This window comes from Cyprinus carpio, chromosome B6 (genome assembly GCF_018340385.1).
Source record: "Cyprinus carpio isolate SPL01 chromosome B6, ASM1834038v1, whole genome shotgun sequence".
NCBI classification, from domain to species: domain Eukaryota; kingdom Metazoa; phylum Chordata; class Actinopteri; order Cypriniformes; family Cyprinidae; genus Cyprinus; species Cyprinus carpio.
In genome coordinates this window covers 25,689,900-25,707,820 of record NC_056602.1, presented here as the reverse complement: position 1 = coordinate 25,707,820, position 17,921 = coordinate 25,689,900, and the positions used below count along the sequence as shown (strand labels likewise).

The 17,921-nt window shown below is 37.4% G+C and overlaps 3 protein-coding genes and 1 pseudogene across 4 annotated transcripts in view; 2 read left to right on the top strand and 2 right to left on the bottom strand.

Annotated features, from left to right (window-relative positions):
- LOC109082323 overlaps positions 1 to 5,250 on the top strand; it is a 40,911-nt pseudogene extending 35,661 nt beyond the window's left edge.
- LOC122134086 (tubulin beta chain-like) overlaps positions 1 to 8,703 on the bottom strand; it is a 50,776-nt gene extending 42,073 nt beyond the window's left edge. The window contains exon 1 of the mRNA XM_042726504.1: positions 8,567 to 8,703. The gene's annotated coding sequence lies outside the window, so the exon portion shown is untranslated. The remainder of the gene's footprint in view (positions 1 to 8,566) is intronic.
- LOC109058528 (negative elongation factor D) lies at positions 7,213 to 13,480 on the top strand. 2 transcript variants are annotated; one of them, XM_042726501.1, is made up of 15 exons: positions 7,213 to 7,381; positions 7,821 to 7,933; positions 8,067 to 8,176; positions 8,904 to 9,013; positions 9,758 to 9,865; positions 9,967 to 10,119; positions 10,203 to 10,333; positions 10,424 to 10,589; positions 11,609 to 11,743; positions 11,857 to 11,996; positions 12,223 to 12,337; positions 12,445 to 12,540; positions 12,632 to 12,772; positions 12,900 to 13,029; positions 13,208 to 13,480. In XM_042726501.1, the coding sequence occupies exons 1-15, from the start codon at positions 7,325 to 7,327 to the stop codon at positions 13,240 to 13,242; spliced, it is 1,740 nt and encodes a 579-aa protein (XP_042582435.1). In that variant the 5' UTR covers positions 7,213 to 7,324; the 3' UTR covers positions 13,243 to 13,480. The 2 variants fall into 2 exon arrangements, with proteins under 2 accessions (XP_042582435.1, XP_042582436.1); XM_042726502.1 differs by having other exon boundaries at positions 7,329 to 7,476.
- Positions 13,481 to 13,871: 391 nt separating this feature from the next.
- LOC109058538 (cathepsin Z-like) lies at positions 13,872 to 17,671 on the bottom strand. Its single transcript, XM_019075739.2, has 6 exons — positions 17,319 to 17,671; positions 16,071 to 16,234; positions 14,998 to 15,177; positions 14,762 to 14,912; positions 14,520 to 14,685; positions 13,872 to 14,437 (listed from the first exon to the last, which is right to left on the bottom strand). Exons 1-6 carry the CDS (start codon positions 17,435 to 17,437, stop codon positions 14,312 to 14,314), a joined length of 906 nt encoding a protein of 301 aa, XP_018931284.1. The 5' UTR covers positions 17,438 to 17,671; the 3' UTR covers positions 13,872 to 14,311.
- Positions 17,672 to 17,921: the final 250 nt, after the last annotated feature.

Here is a 17,921-nt window from a genome sequence, read left to right as displayed (position 1 = left end):
CTGTATAAATGCAGGAATATTTTATTTGAATTTTTTAAACATGGGTTTTTCAACAGAATTTTTCAAATGATTATTAGGGATTGACCATATGACATCATCTCACAGTGCAAATAATTTAGATCACTGTATAGCGCAATACGGTTTATAAATAAAGTAGTCATGTGGTAATGCCTTTTTAGTGATGCTTTCCAGATGTAAGGTGATGGCCTGGCAATGACTAAACTTTGGGCTGTGCATAACGACATTCTTTAAATCCTCGTCTTGACTTGTTTGGAATAAATCCAGCTGTCTGTCATCGCATTACTCAGTGTTTATTCATATCTCTTAAATCAGTCTTGCCCTATTAATTAAAAGAAAGTGTTGAGATATACTGGGCAGTTGTTAATGTTATTTTTCTTTCTTTTATTTTAGTTTCCTGGACAGGATTGATACTGTGAAACAGAGCGACTATACTCCCACTGATCAGGTGTGTAAATATCCATATGATGAGATTCAGACATTGATACTGTAGCGTATATCTTTGGCTTATATCCTCTTCTTAAGAGGCATCATTCTCTTATTTTGTTTGTTTTGTATGATTGTATTTTGTTTTTTATTTTAATTTTTAATTTGTTATCTCTTGTCTTGGTAATTTGTAGGGTTCTGAGTTCTGACTTCCGGGATCTTTGAGACAAGATTCCAAGTGGACAAAGTTAATTTTCAGTGAGTTTGACTAGGAGGCCTTCATGAAACTTTTCACAGATTCACAGTGCTACAAGAGAAGTTTGCATGCATTTTCATAACTGCAGTAAAATTAATAGTAGTAATGAGTCCTTGATGTGAACAGGTCCATGTCTATCTGTGGCTGGCTAACTGATGTTTCCTCTTTTTTTTTTTTTTTTTTTTTTTTTTTTTTTTCTGCAGTATGTTTGATGTTGGCGGACAGAGAGATGAACGCAGGAAATGGATCCAGTGTTTTAATGGTAAATGCTGTTTTTATTACTTAAATAATATAATCAATAATAATGAAAGGACTGTCATTTTGGCTATTCACTGACACAAAGGTTATTAGTCTGGCCAATATATTGGTTTATTAATCATTATAAATTTTTTGTAATTAAGGAAGAGTTTTATGATGGTTGGTTTGCATTGCTTGTTCAAAGTGTACAGTCAAACATATTTTCTCTCTTGTTACAGATGTGACAGCCATCATTTTCGTGGTAGCCAGCAGCAGTTATAACATGGTGCTCAGAGAGGACAATCAGACCAACAGACTCCAGGAGGCACTTAACCTGTTCAAGAACATCTGGAATAACAGGTACCCTTGAGACACCTAAAACATGATTACACATGTAAAAAGAGGGCTGAATGAGTGTATACTTCCGCACCACTCACATTTTCGTCAGAAAATGTAAAAAACTCTTAATCTTTTTCTCTCCTTGCTTTCCAGGTGGCTTCGAACTATTTCTGTCATTCTGTTCCTAAACAAGCAGGACTTGCTGGCTGAGAAGGTTTTGGCAGGAAAATCAAAAATTGAGGATTACTTCCCCGAGTTTGCACGCTACACTACACCAGATGATGGTCAGTGAAGAAAAATGATTTTCAGTCCGTATAGTTGAATTGAATGCATATTCATATATTAATCTTAAGCACAGTAGAAACTTTGGATATCACACCATCAGTGTTATTAACAAGATTCTTTCTTTCTGTCAGCAACACCAGAGCAAGGGGAAGATCCACGAGTTACGAGAGCAAAATATTTCATCCGAGATGAGTTCTTGGTGAGTCTGGTTCTTCTGTGGCATCAAAATCATCATAGCAACCCATCACCTTATGTCCTAAACTATGGCATTTGTTGTTGTTTTTTTTTTGTAAAATCTTTTTTTTAATATCTAAAAACACATTACTAATCTTACTAATCCTAAACATTACTTTATATATACAAATATATATGCTCATATATAAAGGGATATTTAAGTATATGTTTTTGTGAGAGAATGACTTGCATTGCAATTTAAACCATGTCATGTTGCCAGTCCTAATAAAATTACCATGAGTTCAATTTTTTGTTGTTGTTTTGTCTATTTAGAGGATCAGTACAGCGAGTGGAGATGGCCGGCACTACTGCTACCCCCACTTCACCTGCGCCGTGGACACGGAAAACATCAGCCGAGTGTTTAACGACTGCAGAGACATCATCCAGCGCATGCACCTACGACAGTACGAACTCTTGTGATCGCAGCAGGGATGACGGGACGCAAACTCACCACCTGAACTTTCTTTAGGCCCCCCTGCCCTACATCACGCCCCAGTATCAAACCACAAACCTTCAAACTGATGAGTCCCCACCTCTTACACTTACACACATGCATATATACACACACACACACACACACACACATACATACATACAGACACACACAGGGCCTTTCTCCATCCTGAGTGACTAGGGGCTGGGGCAAGGGGACGCACTGTGTTACTGATGAAAGCGTGGCTGTGATATCTGGCAAAAAGACTTGTTAACACAGCCAAGGACTACCGATGTTAATAAAAAGAGAGAGAGGAAAACAAAACATGTGAGAGGGAGGGGGGAGAAAAGAGGGAAGAAAGAAAACTGTCCAGAACTGCTCAGGACAAGGAAGCCATTTCGTACACATACAGACACATAATGCGTCCAGCTAAACTCCTGACCCACAGTCCTATGTATGTTACACGTCAAACTTGTCTTTTTCCAGTCATATGCCTAAACACCATACTTGTATTGATGCGCACGCACAAGACATACACACGCTATTCTTATCCTACACTGTTTTGGTCCTGTTGAACGTTTAGTGCCTGTGCGAGTCTGGCACGTCCCCCTCACCTTTTCCCCATTTCCCTTTTCCCAAAACCACATCCCACCCCCAAAGGTGGACAGACCCCACCGGAGGAGAGCAAACGACGGACCGTATGTTAAAACAAAACAAAACAGAAAGTAGAGCAAAATGTCTTCTTTTTTCCCCCCAAACAAAAATGGAGGGTTTGGAGCATTTACTGCCCTGGGTTACTTTGCGTGTGGAGCAGAGAATGACTTGAACACAAGACCCATCACATGACTCCCTTATCGAGATACATCGCAGGAGAGGCGAGCGCATGCAATGCTAGATTCATGCAGAACAGTGAACTAAATGCAGTGCAAAAAATCCTATATATATATATATATATATATATATATATATATATATATATATATATATATATATATATATATATGAGAGATATTCCTATAATAATACAATCTCTTTCTGTTTGTTAGTTTCCCCAGTTTGTGTTGGCGTGTGCAAATATGCACCATTTTAAACCTCCTGTTTTCCGAGTGTCATTCCTCTCTCTCTCTCTCTCTCTCTCTCTCGTTCTTTCTCCTCCCCTTATCTTTCTCTCTGTCTGTCTCCTCCCTGCTGCAAAAATCTTGTACACTGACATGTGGGGACTTCATCAGACCGAGGGTAAGACCGTGTAATGACGCGAGACATGAGAAGGACGTCTAATGGATGGCCTAGTCGCTCAACCCCACCCCCTTCCTCCCCTCCGACTTCCTCTCCTCCCCTTTAGCCTGGCTTTTGGTCTGTCTTTTGATTTCTCTGCTGGATCATTATTCTTGTACAGACTGTAAAATGTATTATTTTGTACAACTTTATTGAAGAAAAAAGTAACTTGTAGAAGCTCCCTGTGCCTTGATCACGACTGTACGTGTAAAATGAGCTAAGATGTAAGTAAGATATGTTTCATTGCGCTGTTTGGCTCTGCCCTGCCTCTGTCGATTCCCTTGAACTCTGACCCCCCGACCCCCTCCCTGATTGCCTGTTTGCTCATCAGACTCTGGGTGGAAGTTGCCCCTCCCCACCCCTCCTTGTGCCGATCACGAACCGGCCTCCCGTACAACTTGAGAACGAAGAACGCGTGACACCAGATCGGCGACAGAGCGCAACTTTTACTGACACTTCTTATCAGTGGAGTTTGGGGGGAGCTGCTGTCTGTCACGTCCCCCTCCCCCCGTTTTTATTTTTATTCATTTAACCTGCCTCTGGTTTGTTTTAGGATCAAGATGAAACGCCTGATGCTGTGTAGTACAAAGCAAGAAACATTATATACAGTATATATAAATATATATATTTATATGTGTAAATATATTATTTATATATATATGTGTTTGCTTTTTACAGGTTTTAATTGCCTTTTTTGATCCGTGACAACAGTCAACATTTTTGGAGGCAGGGCGTGGGGCTTTTTTTTTTTTTTTTTTTTTTTTTTTTTAGCTTTAACTCTGTTGAAGGAGAAAATTATCCAAATGCAAAAATATTGCTTGTCTCTTCGTAAAAAACCAAATTCCTTTGCTAAAAATGAGTTAAAAAGACAGCAAATCTGTCGATGTATTAAGTGTACAAATTGTTTTCATAGCTGCACAGTCAGATTTTGGGTTCATATCCCCCCTCCCATGGTATTCATGTTTATTTCTTTATATAAAAAAAAGAAAAAGAAAAAAAGAAATGGCTGCTCTACAAACTGACATACTAACAAAAAGAGGCCACCCATCACCGGACAATGACCAATCGTTACCCTCTCTGTACCACACTTCCTGTCCTGCTACTCAATCACATGAAAGCAGGGGCCAGCTTTTGGTGCTTTAATGGTCCACTTTGTTATACAAACAAAGTATTTATTTTTGTTTTATTTATTTGTCATTTTATACCTTTTTTTTTTTTTCCCCAAAATGCCAAAATTTGAATCAAAAACTCTAACGTTTAACCGGTCTGATCCGGTTGTGTTTTCTGCAAAATGTGGTACAGGTATATATAGATATAAAATTATTATTATTATTATTATTATTTGTTATGGGATGGGGTGGGGGGAGATGTTAAGCTATGACATTTTATTATGTTTACTTTTTTTATTTTATTTTCTAGTTCAGACTCGCTGCAGCAATAAGTGAGTGAGATTCGAGTACCAAACGCCCCCTTGCCTGACTGTCTCTATAAGAAGTGTTTTCAGTGTATATGTTGCTTTTTTTCCATGTCTCTCACACTTACTGTACATTTTGTACAAAGATTCAAATTACAGCAGTAAAAGAAGAGTGTAACACTGTCTGAGTGACACACACATGCACACACTCTTTTCACAAGGCTAACTCTGTTTTATGGCCCAAATCAAACTATAAAGGATAATGTAGTTGCTCTTACAGTGATGGTGGTTCTTAAAGGTCTAATATACCATTTGCTACATGTTTCCAAAGAAGCGAAATGTTATTATTTGCTGCTTAAACTGACAGTTTCAATGGCACTATGCATTGCACATCCTAATATGATTTTGGAAATCATCTGGTTGCTCATATGTTTCGCAGGCAGGCACATGGATAATCATGACAAACTTTGATGCATTTTTCAAGCACATTTGCAACATCTTACATTATCACCTTTAAACTGAAATAAGAAGCCTACATTAGTGTATGTTTCCCATAGTAGGGTCCCATAAAAGAGGTTCACTTTGAAAATGGCCACTATACTGGAAAAATATTAATTGTAGTGTTTAAAACAAACTTAATGAACTTGTTTTGAATCTATCACCTTGATGGTTTGCATCATCACACACTCAGTTTACAGATTCTGCTTATTGTATATATTCTGCTATATTCTTGATATCAGAAGTCATTACACCATGTTTATGATCTTAAAAAAACAAAACAAAAGAAGCTATTTTTTAATGTATTAGCTGCTGTCAGCAACAGCAGTTCAGGAAACAGACATCAGAAAAATGTTATGCAGTACACAATTAATTTGGAGTTACGATTTAAACCATTAGCTTATATAATATAACGTAAGAGGCTGAATATATTTTAGTTTCCCACTTCCTAAGGAAATCTGCTGATGTTCCAGGGAGTCTCAACACCAAGCCAAACACAGTATTGAGTGTACTTGCAAATACAACCCATGTTACTTAGATTTTCATCTCGTCTTGTAAATATAGAATTACATTTCACAGTATTTAAATCCTAAATTAGTTTCATTCAAATGGGGATATCTAACAACAAGGTCTATTGTTTCTACAAGTCTTAGCCACAATAACAATAATTTATTATCATTAGAACTTCATAATGACCTACACATATCTTGAGTTCAATACATTTCTAGAAGGTATCATGACAGAAGTTTGTTTTTGTTTCTCAGGGTATATTAGCTCTAAGTCACTGGACATTTATGTATTGTGTATATATTATTAATAAGTTTTGTCATTTAAAAGCAAATTCCTTTTTGCTGGAAGCTTTTATTCAGTGTTGGTCACTCTCAACTTCCCATGAACTGCAGGGACACCTACTGGACTGGATGTATTTCTCAGTACACTCACATTCAGCGCCATCTGCTGGCAGTTAATAGATTATTTCCTAATACTCTACCTTTTTCTTTAAAATGTCAAAAACATTTAATAATAAATATTATATAAACCTTTCAAATCTAATTTAATTAATACCTTAGGCTGAGCTACGACCATTTCATAGAAAGTTTTTAGTACTTTTAAAAATGGTATATAGATGATCTATCCAGTTTTTTTCAATATCAAATATACAGTGTGTACAACATCTGGATCTAAACCTGACTTTTGGATAAAGTTGCCATTGGTTTGTTTGACCAGATGATTTCAAACAGCGCTGCTCAAAATGGCTCTTCTGACAGATTAGGAGTATACAGCACTCTCATTGGGCGGCACATTTTTCTAGCAAACAACTTTTTCTTATGGGACACAACCTGTTTTCCTCCAGAGGGCGCTTGACTTGACTGCCCGGTAACCAGAATCTATTTTAATAGGTAAGTATAATCAGTTTAACCCAGTTGAAATCTGCTCCAGCAATCTTTCTCACTCTATATATTTTTATTTTTGTTTTTGTTTTTAATAAGTAATGAAATTGGTTCTTGATTGGTACAGACTCTTTTTTTACAGTCTATGTTACAAACAAAGTGTATTTGGTACAGATCGAACAGCGCTGAAAAAAGTATCAGATATCATGTGACAAACCCTGGTCTACGCTTTCAACAGCGGATTTGACTGATTACATTACATATTGTTTGACACTGTATTAAAGAATAAAACAAGATCGTTACTATTTATATTTACGGTCATTCCAGTCACAGTCAACTACACATTATCTCAGTGTGCAATCAAAGTCCTTTTCAAGGATTTCTGTAGTCTCCAGTCCAGACGGGAGCGCTCTATTCCGTTATCAGGTGACGTATTATACACGCGCCGTTCGGTGTTCTCGTATGTGTTTAGTAAACAGTCGCTTTTCTGTATTAAAGAAATCCGTTTATTTCTCTCAATGGACGAAGAATACTACGGCAATGTTGGAGAATGGGAGGGACAAGACGGCAACACGGTAACGGACACCAAAACCATGCAATTATATTCTGATTTACTATCTACAATTTTGAACTCAGGAGTTGCTTTGCTTTTCATTCACCCTTACAAAAAGTAAGTTACTATCGTGGTACCATACTCGTATTTATATGAAACTCTCCAGGGTAGTTAATATAATAACGTGGAACATGTGCAAAATCCATGATTGCACCGTGATGAAACATGGTACATATACAAAAACCATCGTGCCATCTTTAAAAATAATTATAATAATAACTTCGCTAGTGCTGTCATATATGTCCATATACGTAATTTTCCGTGTTATTAATTATTATAATTTAATATCGAGAGTTAATATGTTAGATTGTATGCACAAATAATATCTTGATCGAAGAACTACTGGACTCTCGTTATTCGCCACTACATATTGCTTGTTTCCCCTCTTTCTGTCGCTCCAGGAGGATGGATACGCGGATGCTGAGGCTGATGGGAAAGTTCAAGAGGAGTGTCTGCAGAAATTCTCCAGCAGAGACTATATCATGGAGCCCACCGTGTTTAACACCCTGAAAACGTAAGTCGACCGAATGGAGAGAGGGTGATTTGATTTGTATAGATAAAAAGGGGAAGATGATTCAGAGCAACTTTGAACTTAGGCAGACATCTCATCGGTGAGTGCAGGTGAATTCGTGTCCGTGTCTCCGCAGGTATTTCCAGGCAGGTGGGTCACCTGAGCATGTCATCCAGCTGCTGTCAGAGAACTACTCTGCTGTAGCACAGACGGTCAATCTTCTGGCGGAGTGGCTCATTCAGATGGGTCAGTGAACGTTACACAAATATCCTGAATAAATGGCGTTATATTTGAATTTCTGCACACTTCACGACTCCCTATATCACATTAGCAGAATACGGTTGTCCGTCTACTAACGTTATTTGAGTTTGTAATAACGGTTACGTTCAAACACATTTCGGTTATTAACGAGAGTGACAGCCGCATTCGATGGCCGTCAATTTTAAGGACTAGCAGAAAATTTTCGTTAATAGGAACGTAACTTACTGGACAACTTGTATAAATTAGTAACGTTAGTTAAACCAGAGCGAGTTGAACTAACGTTAGTTGTCTGTCAAGTCGTAACGTTACAGTGTGAAAGAGTCGCTCGTCTCTCCGGTGTTTCGTGTGTGTGTGTGTGTGGTTTCGGTAACTTACAGAGACATCGATATCAGCTTTGTCATCTGAAGGTTTTAAATCCAGTCATTTTTGTAAACGGACCTGCTCTGGTCAGTTTTGTAGTCTTCACACGAGTCAAATACTCAACACGACATAACGTTACAGAAATAAAAGCTGTTGTGGATTAATTAACGGACGAACTCACGCTCCCATTGGACGCGTGTCACCATGGTTACAGGTGAGATATTTACGGCGCGTGAAAAAAAAACCTACAAGTGTATGTAAAACAGTATATAAAAAAGATGAACGGGACAGTTTGAGAGTCACACCTGTGATTAAAAAAAAAAACTGAATTTCGTGTGTTTCTCTTTTGCAGGTGTGGAGCCCGCGCAGGTGCAGGAGCGTGTGGAGAATCATTTAAAGAGTCTCTTAATCAAACACTTTGACCCTCAGAAAGCAGATTCTATTTTCACTGTTGAGGGAGAGGTAAGTTTTTTTTATTATATAAAAATATATATATATATTTACATTTCAATATTTATATTATAAATAAATATATTTTATATATAAACATAATATATTTTTAAGAAATATATACATGCATGTGTGTGTATTTATATATACATAATATATATTATGTAAACAAAAACTTTTACTTTGGATGTGATTAATCACGATTAATCGTTTGACAGCACTAATATATGTATATATATTTTTTTTTCAATAAATGATAAAGTTTCTATGAAGTTAAGTACACTTTTTCCTTTTTCATAATTCGTTGTAATACTAAATCTTTCCTTCATTTTAGGGATTAGCATTTTTTTGTTTTCCCTTTTAAGATTTGCTAAATAGCTGCAAAAAGTTACAAGTTTTTTTTTTCCCTTTTCATCTTTTTAAGAATTATTTATTTGTATGGTATTTATAAAGACTTAATTTGTTGCATAAATATTGTAGAGACTGTACTTATTAGTTATTTCCAGAAACAATAGTCAGAAGTATTGATTTTCACAATGAACATGAAGTTAAAAGTCACCTTATCTATTGTGTAAATGCATGTTTTAGGTCTTGACATGTCTGAGTGTAAAACCCCGCTTTACGTTTTCTGTTTTTCGACAATCCATTACACTTGGAATCTTCATAATAACCTCCACAATACAGAAGAATTGTTTTGCTGCTTACAGTCTGACTTTGTTTATCAGGCTAATGAGCTTAATGTTCATCTCTGTTCAGACACCAGCATGGCTGGAGCAGATGATAGCACACACAACATGGAGAGATCTGTTCTACAAACTAGCTGAGGCTCATCCAGACTGCCTGATGCTCAACTTCACTGTCAAGGTAACAAAAATTGGGCTGAAGTGAGTCAAAGCTGTTCATATTGCTGAAATGAGTTTATGTAGTGGTAAAACATGTTTCTTGATCGTATATGTTGTCTTTAGTTGATTTCAGATGCAGGATATCAAGGAGAGATCACAAGCGTGTCCACAGCCTGTCAACAGTTGGAGGTTTTCTCCAGAGTCCTGCGAACCTCTCTCGCCACACTGCTGGATGGAGGGGAACAGAACCTGGAGAAAAATCTGCCTGAATTTGCTGTGAGCATCTTTTTGAAGTCGCTATATTTGTTTATGATTGTGTTTTTATAATCCGATCTCATTCTTGTGTGTGTTTTGAGCAGAAGATGGTTTGTCACGGAGAGCACACATACTTGTTCGCTCAAGCCATGATGTCCATCCTCGCTCAAGAGGAGCAGGGCGGCTCAGCAATGCGGCGAATTGGACAGGAAGTACAGAAATATGCCCATGAGAGGTGCTTTTGTGTAACATGGAGTTGTTTCATCTGCCTTATTGATCTGATAATTAATAATAACTATGTTATTGATTTGTTTGCTGTGTTTAGGGGACATGATGCCAGTCAGATCACATTAGCGCTGGGCACAGCTGCTGCGTATCCGCGTGCATGCCAGGCTCTTGGTGCCATGCTGTCCAAAGGGGCTCTGAACCCAGCAGATATCACAGTCCTGTTCAAGATGTTCAGTAGCATGGATCCACCTCCTGTAGAACTGGTCAGAATCTACTTTACGTTTATGCATTTAGCCAACAATTTAATCCAAAGCTACTTATAACAAAAAAGCATAAGCAATTTGTCAAAAAATAATAATATTTGAAGTATACAACTGCAGTTTTTTTTTAGAGAGCTAGATCAGGAAACAAGCTAATTCAAAAGTGAAATGAATAGAAGAAATGCTTAATACTCCAAACCCATTGTGTATTTATGTTTAAGTTATGAAAATGCACATAAATCTACTATATTTCTAAAGTTTTGTTTTTAGCTTAAAGAAATAGTTCACACAAAAATCACCTTCAGGCTGTCCAATATACAGAGTTTATTTCTTCATTGGAACAGATTTGGAGAAATGTAGCATCACATCACTTGCTCATCAATTGATCCTCTGCAGTGAATGGGTCCCGTCAGAATGAGAGTCCAAACAGTTGATAAAAACATCACAATAATCCACAAGTAGTCCACACGTCTCCAGACCATCAATGAATATATGTAAGATGTTTGTAAGAAAAAAGTCTATCATTAAGGCATTTTAACTTTGAACTGTCCATTATTTATTATGTTTCCTGCAGTGAAAAAAGCTGTCTCTGTTGTCCTCTCACATCAAAATCCACTGACATGTTTGTTTAGAACTGGTTTGGACTGTTTTTGCTGGGCATATTTCACTCCTGATTCAGAAAAGATTACTTTTTCACTGGAGAACGCAATATTGCAGAAGCAGCTTTTTGCTTCAGATGTTAAATGATGTAGTTGTGTGGATTATTGTGATGGTTTTTAAGAACTGTTTGGACTCTCATTCTGACGGCACCCATTCACCGCAGAGGATCCATTGATGAGCAAGTGATGTAATGTTACATTTCACCAAATCTGTTCTGATGAAGAATCAAACCCATCTACATCTTGGATGACCTGAGAGTGTTTAAAGTTTAATTTTTGGGTGAAATATTCCTTTAACAAATACCTACAGAAAACTGTATCTACTAAACTGATGTTACCTAAACTGCTTCTTTCTCCATGTAGATCCGAGTTCCTGCCTTTTTGGATCTGTTCATGCAGTCACTATTTAAACCCGGAGCTAAAATCAACCAGGACCACAAGCACAAATACATCCACATTTTAGCGTATGCTGCTAGTGTTGTGGAAACATGGAAAAAGGTTAAATACACACTTAACACATTATGTATAAAAAAAAAAAAAGCATATTTCTCAGTTCATTATTCTGACAAGAAATCTTGTAGAGAATTACATAAAATATGACTTATTTCCAGAACAAGCGTGTGAATATAAATAAAGATGAGCTGAAGTCGACCTCAAAGGCCATTGAGACGGTTCATAATCTCTGCTGCAATGAGAACAAGGGAGCTACTGAGCTAGTAGCAGAGCTCAGCACGTTATACCAGTGCATAAGGTATAAACAAACAGATGTCTATATTTTTTAAGGAATCTTTATATTGAGTAGAAAGTTCAAAAGAATAACATTTATTTTAAATCTTTTAATTATAAATGGCTTTTGATCAATTTAATGCATCCTTGCTGAATACAAGTATTCATTTGTTTTTAAAAACCTTACTGACTTTTTGAATGGTGATGTGTTGTAAGATTATACATTTGGTATTTCTGGATTTGCATGGCAGGTTTCCAGTGGTAGCGATGGGAGTGCTGAAGTGGGTCGACTGGACAGTGTCTGAGCCTCGTTACTTCCAGCTACAGACAGACCACACTCCTGTCCATCTAGCACTACTGGATGAGGTAAATGAAATATACTAACAGAGTATGAACTGGTCACTTCCCAAACCATAATTATGAAGATTCTGATTCACCATCGATAAGCATTAACATTTGTCTTTATTTCTCAGATCAGCACATGCCATCAGCTTCTCCATCCGCAGGTCTTACAGTTGCTCATCAAACTGTTCGAGACCGAGCACTCGCAGCTTGATGTCATGGAGCAGGTTTGTAAGACTGCAAAAATGGCAGAATCAGTGCATTTTTATTTGCTCCTCCATTGCTCAAGTTAAATTCTGACTATTCTGTTTTTTTCAGCTGGAGCTCAAGAAGACATTACTGGATCGTATGGTTCACCTATTGAGTCGAGGTTATGTTCTTCCAGTGGTCGGCTACATCCGCAAATGTCTTGAGAAGCTCAACACAGATATTTCACTCATCAGATACTTTGTTACAGAGGTGAGGCTTCGGTCTTGGTTTTGAGCTTTGATTGATTTGAGTGGCACAGTTTCTTCATAGATGACTGGCATCAGTATCATTATTGAGTCTGAGGTTGGTTTTCTCGTCCCTGTTTAATTTCGGACAGGTTCTAGATGTGATAACGCCTCCATACACCTCAGACTTTGTTCAGCTGTTTTTGCCCATCCTAGAAAACGACAGCATAGCGGGAACAATCCGCACTGAGGGAGAACACGACCCTGTAGCTGAGTTCATTGGTGAGTTGTTTTTTAAATGAAAATATGCTTGACTATATGGATCATGGATGATGTTTTTTCTCATAGTATCGCTAAAAGGGGTATAATTTTATCTAGAGGAACCATGACTTGTGGGGCATACAAATGCAACTCAGAATTATGTAACACTTGGTTATTAATCTCCAATTTTATATTATAGCTCACTGCAAATCCAACTTCATTATGATGAACTAACCATCGAAATTAGTAGGACGTTTCAGAAGGATCATAAGAACGGAGCACTCTTCATGGACTGACAGCCAATTTCAGTGTAAATACTGTCGTGTTGACCTTCCACAGAAAATACTGACATTTTGAAAGTGTGTTTTTGAGGTCATTTCAGAGTCATTTTGCTTTGAAATTATCTACATGTATGACGTTGGTTTTCCTTTTTGTATATTGTAATCATTTTTATTAAACAAGGTTGTACTAAGCCTATAGTCTCATCCTTTCTAAGGTCACAGTATATTTGGTCAGGTATATTGTTGACATGTTTCTTTGGAGGTTTTAGTCTTCAATAAAAGTAGATGCCAGTTTCATTTAATGCAAATGAATATGTTGCATTAAGAGGCAGCTTAATGCTGTATATGATTCTTCGAAATCTTTTCAAACTAACTTAACTAAAAAAGTGACCACATTGCAACTTGAGTTTCTCACTTGATGTAGTCTTTATATCAAAGATTCAAAGCATTTGTTAAAATTATTGCTTGGCTGCTAGAACTGAATACAACTGATCACAAAGACACAGTTTAGACAGTTCCACTTAAGTTTAAACTAAATTAAAGCATTTTACCAAAAATGGCCACAATAAAATGACAAGAAGCAGAACTTGATAAGACTTTTATTAAAGAGTGTGATTGAAAACTTCAAGGCTTCCCATTGAAAAAGTTTGACAGATGCATGAAAAGCAAATTCAAAAATAGCAAACTATGTAATTTTGCTTTTAATACATATGGCAAACCCTAAAACCTTTTCAGCACACAAGGTCATTAGATGACCGTTTGGCCTGAGTTCGGTCCATTTAAAACATCCTAAAAATGTGGATAAAAAATGTTTCCCTTTTTGCTAGGGTTTGTAGAAAACCAATAAAAAGGAGGCCTACAAATGCAGAATTACAGAAACAAATCTGTACAAATTTCTCTAAAACATTCCTGAGATTAAAAACGATTCAAACAAAACCTCTGCAACTGATCTTGGGCAGCATCAAAAAAATCATGTTTGGCAAATCTAAGGCTCTTTTCTCTGTGAAGAACATCACAGCCATCTACAGGTAGTTTTTGGGTAGGATGGGGTCTCCATACATGCAGTCCTCTTCGATGGCGAGGTTGTACTGGCTCCCACTGCCGCCCTTGTATGCGCTGGTGACTATTCTGAGCCAGCCTTTCTCTCCCTGTATAACAAAAGAGCAGAAAATACATTCAACATCATTTGTTCATAGGGTCACTCTAGCCCAACTGTCAGGTTCTGCTTACCCATGGCTCTCCCCAAGAATTACGGACGACCCAATACTCCACTCCATTCTCATCAACACCCCAACCGGCTACAGATACAATGTGGTTTATATAGGGATCCTGTACGTATTCAGTGTACACACCACCTGTGTACGCATCCAGCTTTTCTGTTGCCATGATCCCACAACTACAAAGGCAAAGTGTCAAAAATCAACAAATACTGGTTATTCACAACCATTTGCATACCACTACATGTTGTATACCTGATGGGTCCTCCAGAATAGATCTCAGCTTTCATCTTGTCCAGCCCGCTGACTGAGCCATAGTCTCCGACTTTCCAGAGAGTGAAGTTCTTTACTACATTACACACGCCAAAGGTTGTGCAGGTTCCACACTGATTAAAGGTGTTACAGTCTGAAAAAAACAGATATACAAACTAATGCCAAACAAATCTCCAGGAAAGCAAACTATCAGGAGCCCAACCAAACAACTTTCTTACCCTGATCTTTGGCTTGATAGTTGTTGCAGGTTTCATCAGGAATGCCTTTACTGTTTGCATATTCCCACACACCAGAATGATCTCCGCCATGGCAGGAGCCTGCGTCACCACAGTCAATCACGTTTTGGACAGAGAGATAGGCAGATGGCCATGCTGCTTTCCGCTTGATGTTTATACGATCTACAAGTAAAAAAATAAGTTACATAGGCTGACAAGAAAAGAGGAACTTTAGCACTTTTTTTTCTTTTACAACAAAGGGACAGTAAAAAAGATATGCTTCACTATTAGAAAATATTGAATAAAAAGGTCATGCAGTCAAAAAAAAAATAAGAGTGGTTTTATTTTTACTTTATTGCAATTGACATCAAAATACTTTTTTTTTTTTTTTTATTAAGCATTAGCAAAAACGTGGTGCTTCACCTTTAGATCAAGTGGTCAAATGAAAAATTATGAGTTTCTCAATTATGACACTGTTAAATGATACTATCAACAATGAGATGCATTTAAAACTACCTACTATTTATGGCACTGTAGATTAATATGTAATAAAACTGTTATAGATCATCTAACATAGACATTTTTTCACACTATTTGTGGAAAATGTTGGTAAAGAGGAAGTGGCACGTTCATTGATGTGTTAAGGTGGCTGATCTCAAACATGTATAAACATGTAGAGATCAGGAAAACACCTTAACTGCACATCAGATGATAGTCAGGTGGTACGGAAGTGTAAAATGGCATACACATGCACATCATTGCAATTTTAATAATTAAACAACCCTGTAGGTCATAAGAGGCTATAACTGGGCTGGTGATGTTCTGTGGTTCCTCTTGAAAACGCAAGCTTCACAAAAATGTGTCTTCAATTACTCATCCTCATGTGAATCTTTTGATTACTTTTCCCCACAGAACATGGAGATATTTACCAGAAACTTATGGGAAAAACCAGCCAGGACATTTTGCTTAATATTTCCTTTTGTGATTCACACGTACACACCAAAAAAAAAAAAAAAAGGAAAAAAGAAAAGAAACTGGTTGAACTGCTCTACATTTTTAACAATATTTTCCTTCACCTGCCATAGCACTAGTACTTCCATGCGCCCAGCAGGAGCCACAGTATTGTGGTATGTGTTGGTTGCGTGTGGTGCTGACGTAGTTGACGCCGTCGATGTTTCTCCAGTCCCATGCTTTGGGGAGCTCTTTTAAATTCATATATTCATAAGGACGTGGTCCAGTCCTGAAGAACACGAGAAAAAGTTGTTCAACCATCTATATATACCATTAAGCTACAAATCCAGCTCTCTCTTCACCAACCACAATAACACTGAAAAGGCATTCACAGCAAGCAGCAAGAGGCCATGAAGGAAACTCCAGCAAATAACCCATGCACAGCCCATCTGTTCTTCAGTTAACAACCAAAAATGGGAAATGAACCTTGAGGGCATGACATTTATAATCATAAATAAAGCAGGTGTCAAACGGTCTCATGACGGCTACCTTTTCACCACTCTGCTGTGTTTTTCTCTTAATAATTTCATGTGCCGAATTGCCATGACGTGAGTCGCCTGCAATACACTGGGCGACAATGGAGCCAAACAATTAAAATGAGATGACCAATTAATGGGAAAATTGATTCATGCATTACACTGGAAATTGAAAGTCAATTTGAGTGCATTGCATTGTGGGCTACAGTATACTGTGCTCAATACTGCGCATTTTGGCAAATCAGTTCAAAGCAGAAAATTCACATATTTTATACACCAAAAATAGTAAACATAGTGTTATTCGAGCCAGAATAATATTAATAACAAATAAAATATCATTAGAACATACCAAAGCTCAGCTTAGCTAATATCGATTACATGAACTAACTATAAATAAAGGTTTACAAGAGAATAACAGGAAATATATTAGCATACAGAACAGTACAGGAAATAACTTCAAAATATTTTCTGTATATTTCTCAGCATGACATTAACACATATTTTTGCTTACAAACTTACAAACCCAGAAGAAAAAAGACCACTACTAAATTTATTTTATCTCTTTTACGTTTTTCAAAGAGTAAGAAGAAAGTTAAATGGTAACCTATTAAAACCCAAATGTAGCTACCTAGACATTTTTTTTAGCCTCAACAGTGTTTATTACTCGCGTGACTTTGGAACAAACGTCTGATACTCAAAACTGCTGTCTGAGACATTGAGATTTGAGACACGGCCCTAGAGACACATTCCATGCACTACTCAGGTAACTTGAACATACACATGTTTATCTATAATTTGAGTTTCATGAAGTTTAGAAAAAATGATAGTTTGACATACTTGACTCCTTGTAGGTTTCTCCTCGGCTGGGGTCTGTAGCAGGGCTCATTCTCATTAAAATACCGTCCGGCGAAAACACCGGACAGAGTGAACAGATAAAAGAGCAGCACGCGAGCCATGTTGAATCTCAGGCGGTCATATGATCATCACACCAGTCTACACTGCGGTCTTATTCTTCGTGTCTGCATGGAGGCGTGGAGAAAACATCGAAACTAACTCTCTTATTGGGCAACTTCTAACATTTAAAACTATGCTGTGTTTGTCAGACGCTTTCTGGCCACAAAATACCCAATAATTGCCAGTACTAAGCGAGACCGGGGCTAGTTGTCACACACGGAAGTTGTCACAAACGTATCTAAGGAAAGCCCAAGTGCATAACTTCTCGTTTTCATAACCTACTTCAGTGTCAGTAAACAGTAAACGGAATAAACAGTAATTTCCCATTGTGACAGCTTACACTATAGAGTGTGACAGCAAAGGATGTTTTGTCACAAAAGGTCAGTGTTAAAATGAATCTTTATTTATGATTTTTTTTGTAGCCAAAACTTAAATATATAAAATATACACTAGAGTGTGGCAGTGTGAAAATTAGCCCCACTACGT